Source organism: Caloenas nicobarica, chromosome 1 (genome assembly GCF_036013445.1).
Source record: "Caloenas nicobarica isolate bCalNic1 chromosome 1, bCalNic1.hap1, whole genome shotgun sequence".
Classification (NCBI taxonomy): domain Eukaryota; kingdom Metazoa; phylum Chordata; class Aves; order Columbiformes; family Columbidae; genus Caloenas; species Caloenas nicobarica.
Genome location: NC_088245.1, coordinates 86,559,922 through 86,584,499, shown reverse-complemented (window position 1 = coordinate 86,584,499; position 24,578 = coordinate 86,559,922). Strand labels below are relative to the sequence as shown.

At 40.0% G+C, this 24,578-nt stretch overlaps 1 protein-coding gene across 1 annotated transcript in view; it reads right to left on the bottom strand.

The window, feature by feature from the left end:
* Positions 1-24,134, bottom strand: part of EPHB6 (EPH receptor B6) — a 75,288-nt gene extending 51,154 nt beyond the window's left edge. The window contains exons 1-2 of the mRNA XM_065658245.1: positions 23,770-24,134; positions 8,295-8,511 (exon numbers count right to left, since the gene is read on the bottom strand). Coding sequence (XP_065514317.1) covers positions 8,295-8,388 — 94 coding nt within the window. The 5' untranslated portion in view covers positions 8,389-8,511; positions 23,770-24,134. The remainder of the gene's footprint in view (positions 1-8,294; positions 8,512-23,769) is intronic.
* Positions 24,135-24,578: the final 444 nt, after the last annotated feature.

Sequence of the window (24,578 nt, the reverse complement as noted above, 5' to 3'; positions counted from 1 at the left end):
AGTATAACTGCAGTAACAAATGCTTTTACTCCAGGTTGGTGTTTACACGAATCTTTAGTGAAAATTATTACAGCCCGAACTGAACTAAAAGAAATGCCTGGACAGGTCGAATCTGAAACTGCAAAATAACCCTTGTTAACATTATTGGTGATAATTATAGCCTTGACAATAGTGAATTTTGTTACAAACTAAAGACCCTTACACGTTATTGAAATATGAGCAATTGCAAATCTTTTTTGGAACAAACTAAAGTATTACATGAAGTCGCTAAAGATGATACACCTTGGAGTTTTGAAGAAATGTGGTATAAGCTTACCTCACAGTTACCCAATTTGACTCAGTTAAAGTAGTTGTTTATGTTCGTGATTCTAATTTTAATGCTCAATATGCTACAATGTTCTTTTTGGTACTGCTATTGGGTAACAGATAGCTATGCCATACCACAACACAAGATCATAATATTTTGTAGATCTATATTGCAAAATAATTTGCAAGTATATTGAAAAGGGCGGAAATGAAGAGAAGCTGCTAAATTAACGTATACTGTGATTAAGTTATAAAATATGTACCCATCATTAATCGACATGATAAATACTTTCTAACCACCTGCAAAATGAGGAGATATTTTTCAAGTTTTAGATCCTTCTGCATGACAAGAAGGAGACAGAAGATTAAGTAATACATTGTTTAGAAGCAGAGTGCTTAGCTTATATTTGACTAGTAATTAATAGATGTATTGTAAGTAAGAAACTAATCAATTATAACGAACTTCATACTAACCTTATGATTATGCAACTACTTCTTAGTATTGGATGTATTGTATGTTAAAAATTTCCAAAAATCATAATGAATATGCAATAATTGTGTGAATATAAGCAACGCAAGAGCATCCAGTCATCGGAGCACTTATGGCGGATCATCCCCAGTGTTGCCCAGTGCTGATAAAATAAAGAATGCCCACTTAACAGTCTAATTGACTTTGCTGTTAAATTTATTTCCTTGTTTCAAAGTAAATAATATATCAGTGGCTAGTGACACATGCAACTGTAACAACTATTTTACTTTTCAAGAATGAGTTGATGAAACAAGTGAAAAACGAAATAAAAGTAGCCAAAAAAACCCCCACTTGTTCATAACTATTCAGGGCAGATATTGTAACAAAAAATGTCTTTTTTACAGTTCAGCAATGACTTAACATGAAAAAACAAGCTACAGTTATAAAATATGCCTCCTAATACAAGAGAAAATATACAAACCTAACCTATATGTGACAAATTAGTTCAATTTTTGTCTTGGATAAACCTATATTGTGAAGTCATTCCTGCAATGAATGTTCCTGTATTACTTCTGTACTCACATGCAATTAATAAAAGAGCTATTTGGAGCCAATGGGATATGTACTTAGTGAATTCCATTAAGCATAACATTTTTTGACTACTTGCTATGTCAGAGCAAAATGCTGACACCATCAGAACACTGAAGTTGTCATCCGCATAGAGGAATTCTCACACCCAAATCAGAAGTTATGTACCATCTGTGAAAGAGAGAGATGACAGCCAAATGGTCTAGGATGTGGAAATACAGAGATATTTGCAAGGTAGCACAGCTTTTAAGCTTTATGAATGACTATGTATTTTTCTTTTTACCTCCCCTATTCTTTTGTTAAAACTCTAGGGAAAGGGCCAGGATCAGCATGTTGCACAGTTCTTCCGCTGCTTCCTCATCAGGAAATGAAAAAAAATGACTTCGTTTTGACTTTGCATATGCAAGCAAATTAAATTATTATCTACGACTTTTCTATTCTTCCACAGTGTAAGGGATTCATTCGGCAAACACTCACTATTGAGTCTAGAACTTATCCAACTGCCACTGCCATCAAACTGGCTACTTCTGATGACAGTAGAGTGTGATTTTTAAAGTTTATCTATGTTTTCCTGCTTATTTTTTGTTTCATAAACATTAAAAAGTGAGCTTGGGTCTTCCAAACTTTCACTGAAGCACATACTTAAAGTCCCAGATACCATATATTACAAGAACGCTGTTACTTTTCTTTGAAGTTTTAATTAGCTTTGAATATAAATGGTATTGGTTGCAGCATGAATGGTTTCTACTGTCCTACTGGCCTCCAAGCAGCAAGAGTCAGCCTGAAGTTTGTGAACAGTTTCAACACAGGGCCATGGTACATACCTGGGAATGGGGATGTCCTAGTACAGGGACTACAAAATAATCTAAGTTGGTGCAAAAGTAAATGCAGGCTTGGAATGTGAACTTTAAATAATTGTAACGAGGCTCAAACACATCTTTATTAATCAAAATAGGAACAATTACAATCAACGCATTTTTGCCAATGAGAAATAAGTTTATTCCTGTAGCGTAAAAATCTGTGTTTCGGGATTCGACAAACTCTTAGAAAGCATTTTCTGCATCTTGCTGGTTGTGGAAGCATTTTCCCTGCAAAAAGCTGTTGAGACGCTTGAAGAAGTGGTAGTCAGCTGGTGACAGGTCAGGTGAATATTGCGGATGAAGCAAAACTGCGCAGCCCAATTTGTCAAGCTTTTGAAGCACTGGTTGTGCAACGTGTGGTCCAGCATTGTCATGGAGAATAATTGGGCTCTTTATGTTGGCCAATGCCAGCTGCAGGAGTTCCAGTTTTCAGTGCATCTTATCGATTTGCTGAGTTTACTTCTCAGATGTAATGGTTTTGCTGGGATTCAGAAAGTTGGAGTGGATCAGACTGGCAGACCACCAAACAGTGATCATGACATTTTTTTATTGCAAGTTTGGCTTTGGGAAGTGCTTTGGAGGTTCTTCTCAATCCAACCACTGAGCTGGTCATCGCCGGCTGTTGTATAAAATCCACTTTTCGTCGCATGTCACAATCCAATCGAGATTTGGTTCATTGTTGTTCCGTAGAATAAGAGAAGACAACATGTCAAATGACGATTTTTAAAAAATTTAGGTCAGTTCATGAGGCGCCCACTTATCGAGCTTTTTCACCTTTCCAATTTGCTTCAAATGCCGAATGACCATAGAATAGTCGACAATGAGCTCTTCAGCAACTTTTCACACAGTTTTAAGAGGATCGGTTTTGATGATTGTTCTCAATTGGTCATTGTCAACTTCGGATGGCTGGCCACCACGCTCCTCATCTTCAAGACTCTCTTCTCCTTTGTGGAATTTCTTGAACCACCATTGTACTGGACATTCATTAGCAGTTCCTGGGCCAAATGTGTTGTTGATGTTGCGAGTTGGTTTTGCTGCTTTACAACCCATTTTAAACTCAACTAAGAAAATCGCTCAAATTTGCTTTTTGTCTAACATAATTTCCATAGTCTAAAGTAAATATAAAATAAACAGCAAGTAATAAGTCAGTAGCAAAAAAATACAGAGTAAGAAAAGTGCATTAAAAGGACATATAGCACAACCACAGTTATTTAAGAATGTATTCCAATATCAAATGGCCAATTTCAACAATGCAAAAACCACAATTACTTTTGCATCAACCTAATATTATGGGAGAAAGCAAATCAAGTGGAGCTGCTGAGATCGACCAATGGGATAACTCAGACACCCCTCCCCTTACAAACAAGATGCATATCCAGCCCAGTCCCTTTCACCTTCTGGATGTCAATGAGAGATTCCTCTGCCCTGGGCTTTCCAGGCATGTGGTAAAGATTCTGGCATGCAGGGAAGTATCAGGAAAGAACTGGGAAGAACATAACAGAAAATCTTTGCTAGGATTTTAATAACTCATAAATCACAATCAACTGAAGCAAAGAGTTGTGGGTTTTTTTCTGCAGTAAAATAACATCCATTCTTTATATAAAATAGAACAAAAAGCAATTGTATTTTTTACTCTGAAGATTACTTTTGAGGAAAGTATAGTTTTCTTACACTTCAAAATGCAGCCAATTTGAGCACTCAATACATTATTTACAACAACCTAAGATGACAGTTAATAGAAAAGATAGGGGGAAAAATAAGAATGCCTGACCTCACAACCTTTTTCCTGCATATTCACTTTTTGCCAAGGAGACGCTTAACACAAAAAGTTTCAACCAAAGCAGAAGAATTATCCTCTCTATATCTTGAACTTCCAGAAGATATTTAGAAAGGCTGTCTGTCCAGCCATTCTGCAGGCTGGAGACTTTGTTGCAAAATAAATGCAGTCACTAACATGCAGAGCACATCGTTCCTTTGAAACTCTGCTTGTGTTTACAGTTGCAAACTTATAACTCAGTCAAACCAAAAACAATATTCCATGGAAAATTCAACTCTGGGCCCTAGTAAGAGCTATTTCATTAGCAAGTTATCACTTGCTCTCAGATACTTCGACTGTAGCCCATCAGGCATTCTTAAATTCTGTGATTCCCTAACTTTTATAATCAGAAAGGTTAACTCAAAATTTGAAATGATAAACTGCAGACAGTATTTACATATATATAGATACTCACAGAAATAAGATTACTTTGTATTTCTTTACATATTTTTGAGAAAAAGGAAAAAAATATATTTTTCACCCAGTATGTAGCTCAAAAATAATGCTCCCCAAACTAAAACCTCAAAAACTCTTCAGAACCATAAGCATCAGGAAATGCAATCCAAATGAAAACTTTTGTGCAATCTTGTTTCATTCCATAAAGCTGAAGTAATAAGTTTACAGATGCCTTCTGTTTCTAAAACAGTTTTCCCTCCTGCTTCCCATGCAGGTTTTTTTTCCAGTCTAAAAATAGTTTATGGAAAATTCTGGACAGACACGATCATTCCTAGTGAAATCGGTGTGTCCAAATACTAGATCTGTATCACATAAGCTCAGCCTAATGATTCCTTTTTATGCATTAAAAACAACAAAAACATTTTCAATTGCTTACAAGAACTTCTTTACTTCTGAGTCATGAAGGAGTTTAAAGTCCTATTAGGTCCTGTAAAAGGGTACTGCCTTCCTTCTATCATAATTCTGCATTTAAAGTATTTGCTCTCTTCAGAATGCATAGAAACACGTTTTCAATACTTTGGCTACTTTTCTTCTAATCTCTACAGCTTCTCCTTCTTTCCTTAACCATCAACATTAAGATTTTATCAATATTGTTTTTCCACCATTAGAAAATTTCAAACAAAGCTTAGTTTGAGACAAATAGTGATTTATATTCATACTGTTTAAATCTAACTCAAAAGCCTGAGAAACACTTGGAAGAAAAATTACCTTGATTCATTTTTCCACTCAGTCAATCCTCTTCAGGTAGAGGCGAGACATATTTTAGACACCACCTAAAACTTCTAAGAAACCATACAAAAACTAAAGACCAAAATGGATATTCCCTATATTTTTCAACTTAAATTTGAAACTTGAATTTCAAGTTTCTACTATATATAATAATGAGTCAGCAAAATGGCCACAGGCATTTGTTCTTTCTTATGGATAACTCTACAGTAAAACAAAGCTTTCTATATAGTTATCTTTCATTCCCCTAATGCATAATTCTTCTTTGGCTTTTGACCACAACAATAATACATACCTCTGAGATTCAAATCAGCTTTGGAGTGCAATCCTACAACCATGTAGTACCATCACAACGCAAGGTGCTGACTCCCCTGACTCTGAATTGAGAGTTGAAATTCAGCTCATGGGCACCTTTACTGCTTCATCTCCATAGGCAGAATTTTACTGTCCTATTTTAATACAGGCAATACACCCATGTGATGTGTGAAGTTGTATCACAGTGTCCTCGAAATTCTTTGATCTCTACAAACTTACAGGAGTGATCACTGAATTCCAAAAATGTTAGTTCCTACAAGTATCACTGAGTTACTTCATATTTGCTGAGAATGGGCATTTTCTCTCCCTTTTCTGTCTCAGTTCCTCTACCAATTACACTAAGGAATAACACAGTACTTTGTAAAATCATTTTTCAACCAGCAATTAACAGAGTTGTGGTGATTTAAGAATTTGTATCTTACCTCAATTTTTTCCTGTCTGAACTCCCTCCCACTCCATTCCTCTCCTATTAAGAGAAGCGATTTAACAAGCTTTCCTCTTCATTATTAAGTAGAAAAAGCAATGTTTTTTTCTTCCCAATCTCTGCCCTCTTTTTCTTGATCTCAAGCTATTCTCCTTTCCTTCCCTCTAGGTCTTTCCTTTCTTGTCTCTCTTTGATTCCCTCTCTCCCTCCTCTCCTTTTTCAGAGGCTTTCACATACGTAAGAGATGAACATTCATCACAAAGCAGTGCAGTTCATTGAGCACATGTAGCTGCAAGGAGATTTCTTGGAACAAACAAGAGAATTGTTTACAATACCCCTGCCCTTCTCTAACTCTCGTTCATAGCCCTCATCTTATGTCCCACTTTTCATCACCCTCCCTCCTATCATCTTTTTTCTCCAGTTTTCTTGGCCTATATTTTCCCCTGCTCACCTTTTCTCTATCCTGTCTTCACTGCTCTCTGCTCCCTCTCCTCTGCTGGCTCAACACAAACTGCCTCTTCTTGCTAGTGCAAAGCATTCTCTCCACATCTATTATATGACACAAGTTGTTCAGATGGTGTGGCAGATGCACTTGACCTCCCCCAGCCAAACCAAGAGCAGTTTGGTTCAGGCTCCAGAGGAGGCAAGGGCCTGAGCCATAGCCAGACTAAGAACTCCTTCCAGGAGACCCACAAGGAAGCAGAACAGCACACTGAACACCGGTAACTTGTGGGCGCAGGAAGTCTCTTGCATGCTTTTCCTACTGTATGCAATTTGACTACGAGTCAACCACATTATTCTATAAATACAACAGCCTAGATGAACCCACTTTGAGCTCTCCCTGCTAAGTAAGTGAGCTGTATGGCAATGGTTTCACTACTCACAGGTCAGTGGATGAGCCCAGTTTAAGTTTAATGTTATTCAGCTCAAGTAGATGCACACTAAACCTAATGAATTATTTAGAGATATAAGGTTGTATGATGTTTAATGTACTCCTCGCTTCATGTTACTTAGTAAGCTGGATTTGCTAAAATTGCAAGCTGTAAAGTTCTGCTCATATTTACCAAAAGCAACTACAAACTACACTGAACACTTGCAAGATAAGGTCTAGTTTGCACTTAGCTGGGAAAAACAGAACTAGCTGGGAAAAACAGAACTGACTGGGAAAAACAATGATCCAAGGCTAATGCGGAGACATTACAGACATCTGCAAAACAGGGCCTATTTTGCACTTCAGTGAGAAGAAAGGATTTATTTAGACAAAACAGTACCTGCAAGGCTGTGGACAATAAACAATGTCTAGAGCTGACAAAACAAAGGCCCATGTGGAATCAGAGAAAAAGATCCAATGAGAAGCAAGAAGACCCCAAAGTGAAATATGGTTTGTAAAGATACAAAAGTCTATGGTATTCTATGCTTGGGTGGACCTCTGCACAGGTACCCAGCTGGAGCCAGTCCTCCTGCTATTCTACTCCATTAACTTTTTTTTTCTGAGAATTTTGTTTCCTGAAAGTGTGCTCTGCACACAGTTATCAGGCCTCACCTGAAAGTTTGCCTCTGGAGTTCTAAAATATAGACTCCAGAGTGAACGGTAATCAGGGAGGAAAGAATCCTGAAAGTTTGCACTGTGATGGATACAGGCCTCGCCTGAAAGTTTGCTTCCGGAGCTCCAGGACACAGACTCCAGAGTGAATGGTTATCAGGGAGGGAAGACGCCTGAAAGTTTGCTTCATGAACGGGTACAGGCACCTGGAGAGAAGGTAAGCAGTATTTGGCTTGGCATATTTCCCCCATGCAGTAAATAGTAGAGTAATACCGCCACTGAACTCAAAAGAGTCGTACTTCTCTTTGAGAAATCTAAACATTGTTCTGCAGTAAACAGAACCCTAAATGACTCCCCCGTGACAGATGGCAGACACAAAAATGCCTGACTTCAGCCCACTGGATGCTGCCTTGTAGAACAGCATAAACACCAACAGATTGTTTCACAAAAAAACCCATGATGCAAGAACAGGACCACAATAATCAAATACACACAATCCATAAACAAGGAGCTTATTCCCAGGGTAAAAGGTTTATTCTTTGAGACTGTCACTTCTGAGATAGCTAGCAGAAATGTTCATTAATGGTCCTTCGTAAGAGGGTTTGCCTGTCCCTCTACAAAACACTACTAATATGTATTTACATCTCATGAGATAGGGATCAACCATCAAACAGGAAGATGTGCTTAAATGCTCATCTGAACTAGGTTAAGCATACTGGAGAGCACACTTTTTTTTTTTCTTACTAGAAAAAACTTTGTTAAGTTATCACATTATATAAATCTTTTCTTACCTTCTAGTGACGTGACTAGGTGAAAGAAGCAGACCATCCAGAGCCAACCCATTCCCGCCATGCTCCTTGCACTAATGCTGGCATTAGTATCCATGAAGATTCTCTGTAGATACCACCATCTCCAAAAACCACACACCACTCCCTTGAAATGGCCAGATTTCTGGGAGTGTTTTAATATCTTCCCAAATCAAAGTACAGAGGCCTTCACATAGAAATACTGGTTTAAAAAAAAAAAAAAAAAAAGTGAAGAAGGTGGAAACAGAAATCAGGTCACAATAACACAGTAATACAGAACTGGAAGTTTTTATACACCCACTCCAGCATTTACTGCTTCCAAGATACAGCTGTGATAACAGACCCAGTATTTACGATATATCCATACCTTCAACCCCTCAAGACTTCAGTCCCAGTTGTTTTGTACACTGACAGTACACACAGATTTTGAGACATTCATGCCATCAGTGATGGTAGGGTTCCCAGATCAATGTTAATCTGTCCCACAGTATAGGCTGTATTCTTACTTAAGTCTTGACCCTTTACATCTTTGGCAATGTCCCTTGGAAGGTCTCCATTCCATTTCCCCTGTATGCTTTCCAAATTCTGTCTCTTGTAATTACACTTTGCGTTCCCAGGATTCTGCAGGGCAGTAGTTGTGACAGGAGAGTTTTCACCATTTATGACAAATTTGCACTGCTGACATACATGGAACTGCATTTCAGATACAGGCATTTGTCCCTTTAAGCATACAACTGTACAACACTGCTGAAGCTGAACAGTATTTTTCCCATTAATATGTCATAGGTGAGGAACCAAACGTTGTGATATTTAAGGTCAAATAGGGGGGCTGCTTTACAGCCAGGAAAAGCACACAAATCCAAATCTATTACCTTAAGTGGGGAAAAATCCAAACAAAACCAAACAAAACTCTACCGTCACCATTAAGAACCTGACATAAAGGTTTATCTCACACTCAAGGAGCAGCATGTAGCCTAATCCAGCACTGCACTGGATCAACCCAGCACAATAATTTTGCTAAGGAAGGTATTCCTGGCTCCATCTGCCCAATTCTCAGCACACCACAGAAATATCATAGTAACATGTAGGTTACATGCATAAAGCCAGTATTGTGTGGTTTTTTTTTTTTTCTTTAGGTGCTCTTTGAGCAGAGCATTGAAAACACTTCAATGTCTTCAGTAAGACAGTGAAGCATAGCTAAGGAGAAAGAAAAACGTCTCAGGCAACATAGAGAAATGGCTCAATAACTTGTCTGACATAAGGAGAGAAGAGTTGTAATTAAAATGGGCAGCCTCGCTGCAATTATCTGAAAACCTAGCAATGGGAGATTTGAGCAAGTTCAGCATAGCAGAGACAAAAACAGCCTGGGGACTATGAGAAAAGGCAATGGAGTGAAATCTGATTTGCTTTACTAAAAAGGGGGAGGAACTACTGGACAGGATAGAATAGTTCTCTTACGCTGCCCCTAGTGAGAACCTAGAACACCAAACACAGATGAACCAAGATGAACCAAAGGCACCCTGGGCATCACTAAAATAAACAGAAACTAAAGGGACCTCAAGAAGAAGCAAAAACTTTGATTTATGAGGAAAAAGAAAAATAAAATCAGTTCAGTATAACTGACGAAAAATGAAGATTAAATGGGAGGATGGATGTAATACCGGTACTGTATATTAGTTTATTAAGGAAGTATACACCACAGAAGAAGAACACCAGTGGATATAACTGTAAAAAGGAGAAAATTCCAGGCTGAATGATCAGAAACCCCTTCTTTACAGAAAGAACTATCCAAGCACATAGCAGTGCTCTTTAGGAACAGAGCTGAAGAATATTGCCTGAGCCACCAAAAACAAGACACTGAAATCAAGCCTGCATGACTCTTCTACATGGAGACATTTTGACAGCCAGTCAATCCATAACATTATAACATCTAAAACCCCTTTTTTTTAGGCCAGCCAACTCCTGATGGGGACTTTTAAACATTTTAAACATTAATTTAGAAGGTAAATAAATGCAGCAACACAGGTCAAATAAACTGAAGAAAACTTTCATTTTAGTTAATTAGACTGCATTCATTTACAGAAGGTTTTAAAACAGCCCACATTTCAGACTTTCTCAACGTCACATAACTTACGAGTGGCAGAACAGGACACATAACCCAAACATGCTCTGGCTGCTGGATCTCACGCCAAAGTCTTGAAATGTGTAAGGAGAAAAAACAGATATAACTAAAAAAATCTCTGCTACCCAGAAGCAGCCATAAAATCATTTCTAGCTCCACAGTGTCCAATTGTTCTCCTTCCTTCCCTATCTGCACGTCTCTCTTACAACATCTGTTCTAAGATAGACAGGGAACTGCTGGGGAGAGTCCAGCGCAGGGCCACAAAGATGATGAAGGGAGTGGAGCATCTCCCTTATGAGGAAAGGCTGAGGGAGCTGGGGCTCTTTAGCTTGGAGAAGAGGAGACTGAGGGGTGACCTCATCAATGTTTATAAATATATAAAGGGTGGGTGTCCTGAGGATGGAGCCAGGCTCTTCTTGGTGACAACCAACAGTAAGACAAGGGGTAATGGGTTCAAGCTGGAACACAAGAGGTTCCACTTAAATTTGAGAAGAAACTTCTTCTCAGTCAGGGTGACGGAACACTGGAACAGGCTGCCCAGGGAGGTTGTGGAGTCTCCTTCTCTGGAAACATTCAAAACCCGCCTGGACGCCTTCCTGTGTAACCTCATCTGGGTGTTCCTGCTCCGGCAGGGGGATTGGACTAGATGATCTTTCGAGGTCCCTCCAATCCCTAACATTCTGTGATTCTGTGATTCTGTGATCTGTTCAGCTTACCCTGGTAGACCTTATACACTAGCAATGTTTGCACTGCTCTTCATAAGGCATCATACAGCCTTTGTCTGGATTACACTGGAAAATTATTTTTCCAGGAGAAAAATTGTGGGTAAACCAAAAAGCTGGGTTTGATTTAGCAGTTAAAAAATGCAACTCTGTTGTTGTGGTGGTTTTTTGGGTTTTTTTGATCCTGCCTCTTCCACAACTCAATGAAAAATGCTTACTCCACAATGAACTGTAGAGAACATCATGGAAGCATTTAAGGGAGACTAGGAGGCAAGCACTGGCCTCTCTGAATTTAAGAGTACCAAGCCCCTAAATTGCTAACCCCTGCCTTGCCCTTTCCCCCAGCACTTGATGTGTGCAGAATTTGACTACACCCAAAGACACTAATATTTCATTCTTTAGTTCTCCTACTATTTCTTCCCTACACCAAACTACTTAAACAGAAAACTCGAACCATCCCAGCTTTTAAACCACACTCTTCTCTTGTCCACACAAACACCTTTCCCTGCTCTTCTCAGCTTGTTACTTCTTCCAAAACTGCTTTCAGACGGATTACCTCTCCTTGCTACAGAATTCACTATCCTGCATTCTCCTCCAAATCCAATGGCAAAGTAATACACCTTCACTGCACAGGATCCTTCAGAAGACTTCCTTAAATACTCCTTCTCGTCCTCTCTCTCTTCCAGCCACACAGAACTTGCCACCCATGTACCAGCTGTCAATCCTTCTTATGCTAAACCTTCCATAAAGGATTCTAAACCACTTTTGGGCATATACTTCCTTGGCTAGTAGAATGATCTCCAATTCTTTGGAAATCCTGAAAATCATAAAGCATCTGAAAGGAATTACAGTTCCTGAGAATCCAAATGTCTTTTAATGATTCAACCATATGAAACAGTGAAGATCTGAAGCAGTCAGAAAAGACCAGTTATATTACCTTTGCCTTAGTACCAAGTTTCAAGAGACAGGAGATGGAAGTCTCCAGGTTATCTGCTTATGTTAGTCACCAATGCTATCACAATTTTTACTTGGGCACCATCGCTATGGTATCTGGATTACCAAAAGTTAATTATGTTCAAGATTCCAATGTGACAGATTAATATAATCATCACCAGTACTTTCAAGAATCCTGGTTTCTTAGCTAAACAAGTGAGGGAAAAGAGTTCTTTGGGAATCTGCAAAACCTGACATCAAATAGCAGTTAAGCATTTATCTGAACCATGCACCTCTCTGGGTTCTGCCAGAGGAATTCAGGCATGCCTTTAGGATTAAGAAAAAAGCTAGGATTGTTCAGGCACTGCACAAGCCTCATGAACAAAGACGAGGGCCTGAGAGGTTCTTCCTCTCCATGAATGGAATGCAGCTGTTTCTTTTGAGTTCTGTGAAATTAGAGAAAACCAGAGGCAGCAGGAAGAACTATTAGTCACATAGCCTCCAATTCCTGCAGGAGACCTAAGGTCAGTTACAATTTGAGATTATTTTGAATGACGCCAAAATATTCAAAAATATCTGAGAGAAGAGTGGAATTTGTAACAAAGCCTTGTGGATTTTTGATGGTTCATTCAATTTATTAATTTAATTTTGAGAGAAAGGCTCTAGGTGCTAATATATAACTAATCTTAAAAGAATTCTTCCTCAATATTGTACTTCATAAGAGATTTCCTCTAGCTGGATTGATCATCTGTTTCTTACAGATTATCCAAATAGGGTTGTGTCTGTGTCTTCTGGGATTCTTTAAGTTAATAATCACATTCCAAAGGTTGATTTTGAATGCTTTCCAAAGAAAGGGATTTATTTTCTTGTTTACCACGGAAACACCAAGAGTCTCAAAGATGATCTTCCACACTCTTTTTATACATTTCCTAGTGGGATCCAAGATAAGAAATTCCATAGCCCTTAAAGGGAAGAGATGCTTATTTTCATGAATTTTTATTAAGCCCTCGAGGCTCTATTAAATAGGGTGTCCAAATTAGAAGCATAATCACTCAAACAACCTCTACAGTCAGTGGACTAAGCGGAATCATCTTCAGTAGGTACGTAGGATCTGCACTAATTAAAAAAGGGAGCTATGGACAGCTAAATAGGCCCCTCCAGCTGACTCCTTACGTGCAGCCTAAAGGTATCTGGGGAGATTCTGAGCCTCTGCACTGTTTTCCAACCCACACAGGTGGCCAAGTCAGCATTTCTTAGACAACCACCGTGCCTTCCTTTAAATCTCTCTTCTCTGACATGACACATATACTTGGTTAGAGAATTCTCACAGCTTTGCTTGTGACCCTAATTTATCTTCCTCACCAAAACTCATTCACCACTGCTCTGTGTTTCTGCAGGCTCTCTCAATGCCTCCCCATTATGTTTCTGCTATGCCTAACAAGATGGACACTGATCTCTTGAAACTACTGAGTTTTTTTTAATTGAAGATACAGGTTCTTTCTTCCACCTACGTTTTAGGTACTTGAATTACATGCATATTAAGTACAACAAAGCTCCTGAATAAAATGTCATCTCACCTCACAAGATTTCATTTAATTGACAATTTTTATAGTGATTCATGTACTTTTCAAAGAAACATTAATAATTATACCCAAATTTCTAACATTAACACCTGGATGCAGAATCCCGGATCCAGAATATTAATAATGTTATAGAATTAAAAATGTGAAGAAATGCATTGTTGTGTATGTTATCCATCACTTAGCTGATAAAAACTCTCCTAAAAATAATAGGAATTGGAGTGATACAGAAATTACTCACTTTTAATTTTCACACAGTAAATAAAGGAGACTGTTGAAAGAAGAGAGAGAAAACCAATCAGCAGCTGCCCATCACATTTATCTTATTTGATGGAAAGAGAAGATGACAGCTGTACCTACTGGGCATGGTTTCACTGTGCCTTGTCAATTTTACTCTGATTTCTCAGGAAATTTCTCCTGGTAAACAGATCCTTGTCATATACTTTTATCTATGTGGAAATAAACATGATGTTTTCAACTTCAAGTATGATTTACCTTTAACAAGCATACTTTTATCTGTACAAAAGGAAGACATAAGGCTTCAGAGAGGTAATTTAGAAGGTCTAAGACACAGTTGCAAACCTTTCTCAAGCACTGTGTAAAAGGTTCTATTTCCAAAATTTGAAGCACAGAATTTTATGTTTCAGGGATTCAATTTAAGTATCCCTGAAGATGGCCAAATCATTAACTTCTAGGTGAAAAAATTCTGTGGTAGTAAAAATACTTTGAAAAGTGACATTTCCTTCTCCAGTACAACTGGCAATAGAGAAGTTTAAGTAAATGCTTCAGATTTCACAGTAATTTTCTGATAGAACAAGTCTGAAAACAACAAGGAAAAATATGTATGCTATTTTGCAATTAAAAAAGGGAAAGGAAATCAAACTTTTTCACAATCAGTAAACAAAGGATGTATTATGTAAAATCATGTTCTCATCTACTCAGAAATGCTGATCTTGCTTCTTTTTTTATCTGAAATTAAAGTTTTATTATATACCAAGATCTGATTGCTGACGGATGGAAAATGATAGAGGCCAAGCAGAGTGTTTGCAACGGCCAGAAAAGCAATGACACAAATCAGACAAATAACCTTGACATTTGCTGACCAAGTCTGTGAGAGCATCTGGAAATCTGCATAGTTAAACCAAGCACAGAGCTGCAAAAGGGCATGAAAGGCACTGTCAGGACATTGGAAAGGAAATAAAGGCCCTCAAAGTTTGGGTGGGGCGAAAAGTGAGAGTGGTTTACATAAGTAAGATATGGATAAACCGAAGAAAATGGAAATTTCTAGTAATCATAGAATTGTTTGGGTTGAAAGAGACTTTCAAAGGTCATGTAGTCCAACCTCCAATGAGCAGGCGCAGGGGTGTCTTCAACTAGATCAGGTTGCTCAGAGCCTTGTCCAGCCTGGCCTTGAATGTCTCCAGGGATGGAGCACCTACCACCTCTCTGGGCAACCTGTTCCAGTATTTTACCACTCTCATTGTAAAAAAATTCTTCCTCATGTCTACTCTGAATCTTCTCTCCTTTAGTTTAAGAGCATTACCCCTTGTCCTATCGCAAGAGGCCCTCCTAGAAAGTCTGTCCCCATTCTTTTTATAGACCCCTTTTAAGTACTGAAAGGCCACAATAAGGTCTCCCTGAAGCCTTCTCTTCTCCAGGTTGAACAAACACAACTCTCTCAGCCTGTCCTCATAGAAGAGGTGTTCCAGCCCTCTGATCATATTGGTGGCCTCCTCTGGACCTGCTCCAACAGGTCCATGTCTTTCCTGTACTAAGGGCTCCAGGTGAGGTCTCACCAGAGTGGAGTAGAGGGACAGAATCACCTCCCTTGACCTGTTTCCCATTTTAAATTAAGAATATAACCCTACATGGCATGTCTACAAATATATGAACGAAGATCTATACACAAACACTCAAAACATACAATGGAGGGCAAAATACAAACTGAGAATAATTTTCTTAAACTGTTATTTGTGGACAAAAGTTTGCAGACCTGTACCAAAGAGTGCTCATTTTTTAAAAAATATACTTACTGTCTTCATCTCTAATTTTGCTTTTGACTTCATAAGGGGTTTACAGTAAGGAACATTTAGCATAAGCAGAAAATGCGTACTATTCATATTCACAGTATCCAGACTTATGCTGTCCATTAGGAGACAGTGGAAGCACTGACAGTCAGTTAGAAGATAATATTCCTCTTCTATGGGAATTCCTTGCATTTTGAAATTGCCTTCCATTCCATGAGAGAAACTGACATTTCAAAACAGTCTACAGAAAGAACTAATAATATTAAAACATCTTCATTTAAGTGCTGCTCTTTTTATTAACCTCCTTTCTGGCTTCAAGGAGGCAACCTGGGTTTTCAGAGAATGTGTTGCATGATTTAAGGGTTAATTATAACTACTTTTTTCCATTTTAATCAGTTTCATAGCCTTGGGGTGTCATAGAGCTTGGTTCTCAAATTGTTGGCTGCATGCATTTACATATAGTGCCTACTTTAGCTTTTAAAACTATTTAATTATTAGCAGCATTTATCATCACTGTTTTTATTCCTTTTAAGTGAAGCAAGGAAATAATGCTTCTTCAAAAAACAAGGCAGAAACACATTGAAGCACAATCTTGTTAGTTGCCCCGATCTTGCCATCCAAACCTCCTCCTTCAGCCCTGCTCTGTGCAGCTGATTACCAGCTAGCTTCCATCCAATTATACCCCTACACCTATTGCAAATTTCAGTTTTTGAGTTCATAAACTTGCCCTAACGGAGGCCTGCAACATAACATATTCCCTGAATGGAAGTGGGAATACGAAATTATCATCAGTCAAGCTGATTCCCTTAAATCTTCCTGACTGCACCAACAGGCTATACAATACACAAGCTTTGGCTCCAGCACATAAATTAGAGCATTTGATGTGGAAATACATGCACAAAACTAGAAAGCTATGAGAGAGAGAGAAAATGGCTCAGAGAAGAGTTCTACCACCCGGTTTTCATCCTTACATGACCACTGTTTGCCTAAATGGGAATTCAGTCTGTCCCACAATTAGTTTGAGTCTCATGCTCCCATTAGGCACTAAAATACTACAAAATAATCCTGCACTGCACTGATCATAATTCACAGAACTGCACACCAACACTTACTGTCTGTCTGTAACGATTTTTGCAGGTAGTGTTACTGTACTGTGCAGTAACAAGCAAATAGGGAGCTACCTTGGTAGCAATCTCTCAAATCACAGTAGGAATATAGAGGCAGGAACTATGAGACCTCGAACTTATTCTGGGAAAACGTTAAGAAAATAGATGATTTCTGCAGTTTTGCTCTCTTCCAGTCTCCAAAACCATAATCTTCATGCAGAATCAGTGTTCTTCCCTCATAGTACCTTGGTCTCACTGTTAAAATGACTGAACTGAGCAACAGGAACAGAGAATATGAGGTTCCTATTCAACTTGGTCTTTAACACTAATTGTCTTTTATCAATGAGATACAGATATTTATTTAGAGGACAACATTAATGATTCATGCTGGTTCAAGGCTTAGACCAGGCTCTCACTTTTGATTTTGGGAATCAGGTTGCCCAAAATTGAGTCTTGTCTGGCAGACAGTTGAGACAGCAATGAGACAGAAATGGCAGCTTGAAGAAGAGAAGTGAGATCCAGGCTGCAAAGAAGAGAGAGATGACTTGAAGGGGAATGACTGGGTGGAATGACAAGCTGTGAAGTGAAGCATCATAGTGAAGCCCACGTGTAGTGTAAGTGGGTTAGAGAGCCCCAGCAAAAATTTGAACGTGCCACTGGCAGAGCCTGCAAAGGAGCCAATTCCATTCCCAGGTCCTTCCCTCCTCCTCCTCCACCCTGCATTTCCAGTTCATTGTTTCCATCCTCAGGAAACAGGCACATTATGTGCCACTAATCTTTCAGCAGACCAGAAAAAGTCTTAAGAGGAAAAGGGAAGGCCAAGCAGGTTAAAGTAGAAAAGTATTTCAGGATCATAGCATCTCTTTGTAATGCATATTTGTATTACTTTTCATGCCAGAGATGAAAGCAACATCATATAAATCTCAGAGCTCATCCTGACTCCTACATGTCTCAAAGGCTTATTTATATTTCAGTGTGGATGTTGGAGCTCACTGCTCTTGTTATAGACACGTCCAACTTCAAATACAAAGGATTGCACCTAAAACAGAGCAAGTCCAACACACAACTTCCTTTCCTTGGATACCTTTCCTTGGATACCAACCAGTTTTGTTTATAACACAGCAGATCCAAGATGCATTTTCTGTCAGGAAAGTAGTCCCTCCCCCAGTTGCTGGTGAGACTGTAATAACAGGAACTTGAAGAGGGGAATGGGCATCTTTATTTAGACAATATCTGGTCTACAGTCCCCAGGCAACTTCAGGATTTTTGTCTGTATATGCCTTTAAGATTTCATAGTTATATTTTTAAATGACATAAGCAATAGGGCTTCCAGGACTTCCTACAATCTACTTAGACCTTTGCTGGAAGAAAACATGCCTTAATACTGAACCCAAAATAATCCGGGCAATTTGAGCCAGCCCTTTTACTTTAGCCATATATTGCCTAGGATCCTGTCAATAGTCTCTCAGGTACTATAGAAACTCCAGAGCAACCCTTTTTCCGTCATCATTAAGCTAGTTCTTTTTAATAACACGTCCAAAATTCCTGATAGTCCCCTAATCACTTCTGTTGCTTTTCACTGAGCTCCCAGTTGTGGCAGAGTTCACACAGGCAAATACAAATAGCACATGTGCATTTGCATTAGTGCCATAAAATCAGGGATTGTCTGATTTCAACACCACAGGTTCAGAAGCACAAGATAAAATATAGCAGAAAACACTAGACTGATTTGCTGTGATCTGGGCGGGTGGGGGGAAAGCAGAGCTTTTTTCAAAGGAATCATCTAAAAACTCATTTTAAAAGAGCTTTCTGAGGTTTTTGGGCAAGTTCCCTCTTCCCACTCTTATTTCTATTCGCACAACTCTTTATAATGCTATTAGACACAGTGGGCTAGTACAGACTATCAGTCAAGAGAAGCAAGACAGGTACAACAGTTCCATGAGCCTATTGTTACTCTTTCAATTAGAGTTGTCCAGTTAGTGTTATTTTACTAAAGGCAGTAAAACTTGCCTTAGCTTAATTCTTTTAAAGAATTTAATTTTTTAATTTTTACTCTGTTTCCAAAGACTGATTTATTTTCTTTAAGCCCTGTCACCATGCACACTCTTTTGGGGGTAATTCATTAGACAGAATCAAAAGAATCTACTTAGGAAACTATTTTTAGGCCATTCTCCTCATGTAACAGGGATATAGTCATTAATTTGACTTCCTTAGTTGCAGGAACCTGCAGCTCTCTGAGGCCATCCAGAGCCGCTTACAATTCAAGACGGGTAAAATTATCCATGAGAAACATGCAACTGTCAACACAATTCTTCCAGACAGTGTAGGAGGACTTTTGACTGAAACAAAGTACACAAGTCATGTATCATTCCTATTACATTATTTCACCAAATGTATTTCTGGTGCTCAGCCTGAGGCCTGAGCGAAAAGGTGCTACAGTAAGGCTCCAAAAGAAAACCAATTACTTCTCTGCATCTGACTCCACATGCGTGTCCCAGCAGAACACACCACCAAGACACATGCAAACTACAGAAAATTCCCTCTATCAAGCCTCTATTTATCTTCTAGATTTGAACAGACCACTGATTCATACTAAGATCAGCACCGTTTGTTCTCTAATCATGTTGTACTGCACCTTTATCAATTTCTAGCATACTTAGAGACTGAAGGAGGAGAAGGCACTAGCAATTAAATGAACATTCTTCAACAGAACTATTCCATTCCTGATACCATAATGATGGCAGTGTCAATTGCTGATATGATGGCCCCTTTATTAACAACACATGCCCCGAATTAGATTAGCAAACTTACTGAAAAGTGAAAATGCTAGTACATATTTGTGTTCCCAGTGCTGCTGGCACCTGCTCAAAGCCTTCTGACATTAGCAAGGGATGAGACCATCTGGGAAACAACTGCAGGCAAGTATCCCAATCCAGCTGTGCTTCCAGCAGCTTCTTCTTGGCTCAAAACCAAGAAGGAATACTTTCAAACATTTTCCTGGTGCAAAAACCATTTCAAATTCTGCTTATTGGAATCAAAAAGATCCTAGCTGTGAGTGAAACTTAATATTTGAAAATTCAAACAGTTTTACAAAAAGTCAAATTTGAATTTCCAAACTGACATTATTTAAAATCTGCCCAGAAATCTCAGCAACAATATCCCTCTTGTGATATACCACCATCTTCTTAAAGAATAGTTAGCAAGAAAGTTCTGCTTCCATTTGTAGACATCCTCAGAATCTGCGAGAACCTGTGGTAAGCCTGATGCTAAAGGCCTCCACACAGGCATCTGTATCCTACACACTGTCTCTGAAGTGGTCAGCTGGGCCAAACAGATTCATGTCATGTGAGTGTTTTACAGTAAGTAGGAGAGAGATCAGGTCATTTAGGGACCTTTGAAAGCTTCATAGTAACTTGGAGAAACATCAGTGTGCTAAACCAGAAATAAGTTACAAAGAGTCAGTAGTCTTTAGTCTCTAGCTTCTAGCGTTTAATTATATGATTTAGACACAATGGATAGTTTCCAGAGACATGGCGCAGAGAAAAAAAACTGCACTTAGAAACTGCAGAATCAACAGAGGAGTCATTTACTTGGCAAGCTTGGGGAGAAAGAAGGAAGAAAAAGCCTGTCTGAAAATGGAGTCATGTATCTGTCAATACACAGGTCTGGGCTGGTGAGAATTCCCATGCTAAGGTTAACCAAAGACCTCAAGGATCCAGCCTTCATATGTAAGGCTACAGTTTTCAGACTGGATAGGCTGTGTTCTCATAATATCCAGCATCTTCTCTATGCCCCAGGATTGTACTTTTTCTCTCCTTTTTAACTGTTGTTGTGTGCATACATGGGCATCTGCATGTATGCATGCATATGGACGGGGTGTGTGCACATGAAACATTTGAATAAAAATTTTCTTGACAAGCAAGCCCTGAGTAGCAGAATGCACAGCGGCTTCTGGAGGCATGGAAAATTGAAACCAGTTACTAAAAGTGCGTGACTTCCAAAGCTGCTTCTTTTCTCAGAAGTAGTCTCAAGAACAATTTTCCAGTAGCCCCTGTGACAGGAATATCAGTCTGCTCCATGGTGACTTTTTAAGAGGAAAGGCAGCATCTTCCATAAAAATACTGTGCCAGTACCTTCATAAAGTACACACTTTTTAATTTTTTTTTTTAAACACCGCATGTATTAATAGCACACTTAAAACAAAATACTATTCCTGGTGGCAAAGGAATATTTCTTGAAAGCACCACACGCTTCTGAGAAGAAAGTACTAGTGTAGTTCTTCTCTTTGCTAAGTTTAAAAGTCCTTGTATAAATCAAATGCAAGAAGAGTAACAGTATGAAATGGCATTTTGTTACTCAGCAGTTTTGCTGCTCACATGTCCGAGTACCATGGCTAACATGAATATTTAAGGAGCTTATCCTTTTTGGGGTCTGTTTACATAGCACAGTTAGCACCACTTGAGACAGAGGTGTAGTTTCCTGCTGTACATCATCTATGGAATTATGTATAAAATCCACATAAGCTACATTTGTGCACACCCCTGAAGTCCATGACACTGCATGGTTGCCAAAGAGAGCAAATAGGGAGAGAAGAGGGATGTCCAGCCCAATATGTAACAGGCAGAAGCTAAATTATAAAGTGGAAAAGAGCTGGAAAACTTCTGAATTTGTGGAGTACGTTAACTGTATTGCTGTAAGATGATATAAAACTTCCTAACAAAATACAAATTTTCCTTTTTTTAAACAGTGAGGGGAGCAGACCTGTAGAAAGAGGCATTCCTGAAGTCAGAGGAAAAGCATGCATAAATCTCATAATAGTACAGGTATCCAGGGAAGAAAAGCTGACCAGAGAGCAACTCTATCTTAACGGAGGCTCACAAGGTAAGGCGTGAGAAACTATAGTGATCTCTTACATGATTCTCTGCATATGGCACATGCAATATCTAAGGGGAGAAGGGGAAGATTTCTGCACTTGGCCACAAAGAAGAATGCACACAGTGAATGTGTATAGGCATAAAGAGGACAATTCTCAATGGCCTGGGGGATCAGCTCTCTTGTCAGACACATCTGCTGGCAACCTATGGGAGTACAGTGGAGAATACACAGCTGGCTCCTTGGAGCTACCAGCTGCCTTTCCCCCAGAAGGCACTTACACTGTGTCATTGGTCAGCCTGCAAGTCAGAAAAGCTGAAGACAGTAGCAGCCGTGGGCAAACGAGAGGAGACATCTCTTGCCCAGCCCTCTCCAAAATCAGTCTTTATAACCCAAGCTGTTCTTGCCACAGGTAACATCTTGGAAGAGCTGAGGACCTCAAAACAAAGCAAGAAACCATGCCTTCCTGCAGGGTTTCAGTGATTAGAGAAGCTACAATCCTGGTTCATACAAGCTCCAATGTCCCAAAGTATTTCCAGGTATCAAAACACATGGCCATACAAACACTTACATGCAGCTCAGTGCAAGTGCAAGAAAGTAAAATAGAACTCAGAAGGCAAGAAAAAAACATTTAGTGGCTAGAGGGGCACACATACCAGTCAAGGAATTAAAAACTGCACATGTGCAATTTGGCTAAGAGGACATACATGCAAAAGGCAGTAAAGGATGTGATTACATGCAATTACCTGAGACTTGCCAGAAGACTAGCAAAATAAACTGAAGTGGTGCAAGCTGTTGAATTTAGGGAATGAACTTCTAGAGAAAAACAGATTTTTTTTCAGCACAGGGATTGGCTAACATCAAAGAAAAATGATTATTATATTGTAGATTATCTCTTCCTTTCCTGCTCCCAAATGAACATCAGCATCGGAATTATTTCAAACTGGAAAAGAAGAAAGGCCTAAAAATAGTCACTAAATCTTGCATTAGTGGCTTGAGGCAGTGTATCAGCTGTGACTAAACAAGAGATGCACCCATGTCCAGTTTGCATGTTTCTGATTAAAACTCATGTAACAAGGAAGAAGGGAGCCTCTCTTCTTCATGCCAGGTGAGGCTACAGACCTGTCTCTGTAACAGATGTGTCTGGTGCCATATATTCATTCCCACTGTCTTGACTTTGTTGTTTCTATTTGCCCTCTCACTCTCGTTTTTCATCAATCTGCACGACTTGATATCACTGCTAATGAAAGGATGCCCCTTGGGAGATTTGCTTCCACATCTTTATCCTCTTATTTCTAGAACTTACAGGGGAGGCAGCTGATATTCTCTCTTCTCCCCAACCAAATGAGCGTGGTAATAGCAAGAGAAACTTCAGAGTAAGTGAAATCATTCCGGTGGATCCAGGAAAGGCAAATTTAAAATTACGCATCACGACAGCCCCTCCCACATTCAGATTTATTTAGCATGAGTAACTTGCATCGCCTCCTTGAAAAATAGGTTAACACAGCTCTTCTCTGCCACAAGCACTCATACAGCCATCTGTCCCCATTAAACAACCCTACATACAGAGAAGGCCACAAAGTCTTCCTTGTTTCATTCCCCAAGGATCAGGAATGTACACCAGCATACATCTTCAGAGATCTCAAAAGCACCATTTATCTAAGGCTCTTCAAGTAGCTAGAGCAAGAAAAACAATATGCACAGGAGGAGACCAAACCAACCATGTATGTGTGGAAGATATCTGGGTTTTATAGTAATTTCTGTGAGCTGAGAAACCGTGACCCAATTTCATACAGCGTTTCCCTCTTTGCCTACACATGGCATCTGACAGGAGAGATGGGTTTAGGAGAGGGTCCTTCCAAGCACTCCAAGTCCCACTAACACAGCCTTTTAACAGGAAGAGCAGGAAAGGAGAAAAAAAAATCCTTAGGAGTTTTAATCCCTTTCGAAGTAGCACTCGTTTGTTCTGTGTCTCCCCCTCTTCCCACCCTGGATGGTAGAGACCCGACTGTATCCTCAGCCATGGCTCTCTTCCTCAGACCTCTTCAGCCAGGCTCATAAAGCGCTTCCCCACCGTCCCGCTCGCCCGCCACAATACCTTTTGCAGGACTCCAGAAACACCCCCTTCACTTTCCAGCATTACTCAAGCAGTTTTCGCAGGAGTCCTTCCCGCTAAAGCCGTGCTTCCTGGCACCAGAAAAGTTGGGCAAAGACCATCTCGATGTGGGCCTGCGCCTGGTCGCTCTTGCTCCGCACCTATACAGCAACTTTGTTCCCCCGGCCCCGGGCACAGCCCTTGGCCCTCAATCGATGCCTTCAGTAAGTCGGATGCTTGCGAGCACTCCCGATTCTTGCGCTCCTCTCCAGGCCCTTCTCTGCGAACGTTTTTTCCTCTCCTCTCCCCGACCGCGATTCCTCTCCTGCAGGAGTCTTTCCTCCGGCTGCTTCCTAACATCCGCCTTGTCCCTTTCTCCAGGCTCCTCTCGCTCGTTCCCTTTCTCTCTCCCCTCCCTCCCCTTCTCGCCGTGCCCCTCCTTCTCTCCCTAGCCCCCCCTTCCCTCCTCGACCTGCTTTCTTTTGCAGAGGCCCAGCCTAGCGCAGCAGTATGCGACTGCAAACGCGGGGTAGGTGGGGGGTTGGGGGCGTGTGTGCTCTGAGACCCCACACTGTCAGGGGGCGGGCAGCCACTCCTGTCACTTTCGCAGCGGTCACCATCCTCTCTCCCAACCCCGCCCGGCTCTCTCGTTCCCTGCCGCCGCGGACTCCGGCTGCTGCAGCGGGGGCTCGCAGGGACGGAGCGGGGTGCAGAGCCATCCCCCTCCCTTAGCCGCTCCGCTGGGCGGCAGCGGCTTTCGTCCGCGATTCAAGTCTTCTGCTCAGACTCCGTGCTAGGTTCGTGCTAGAAGG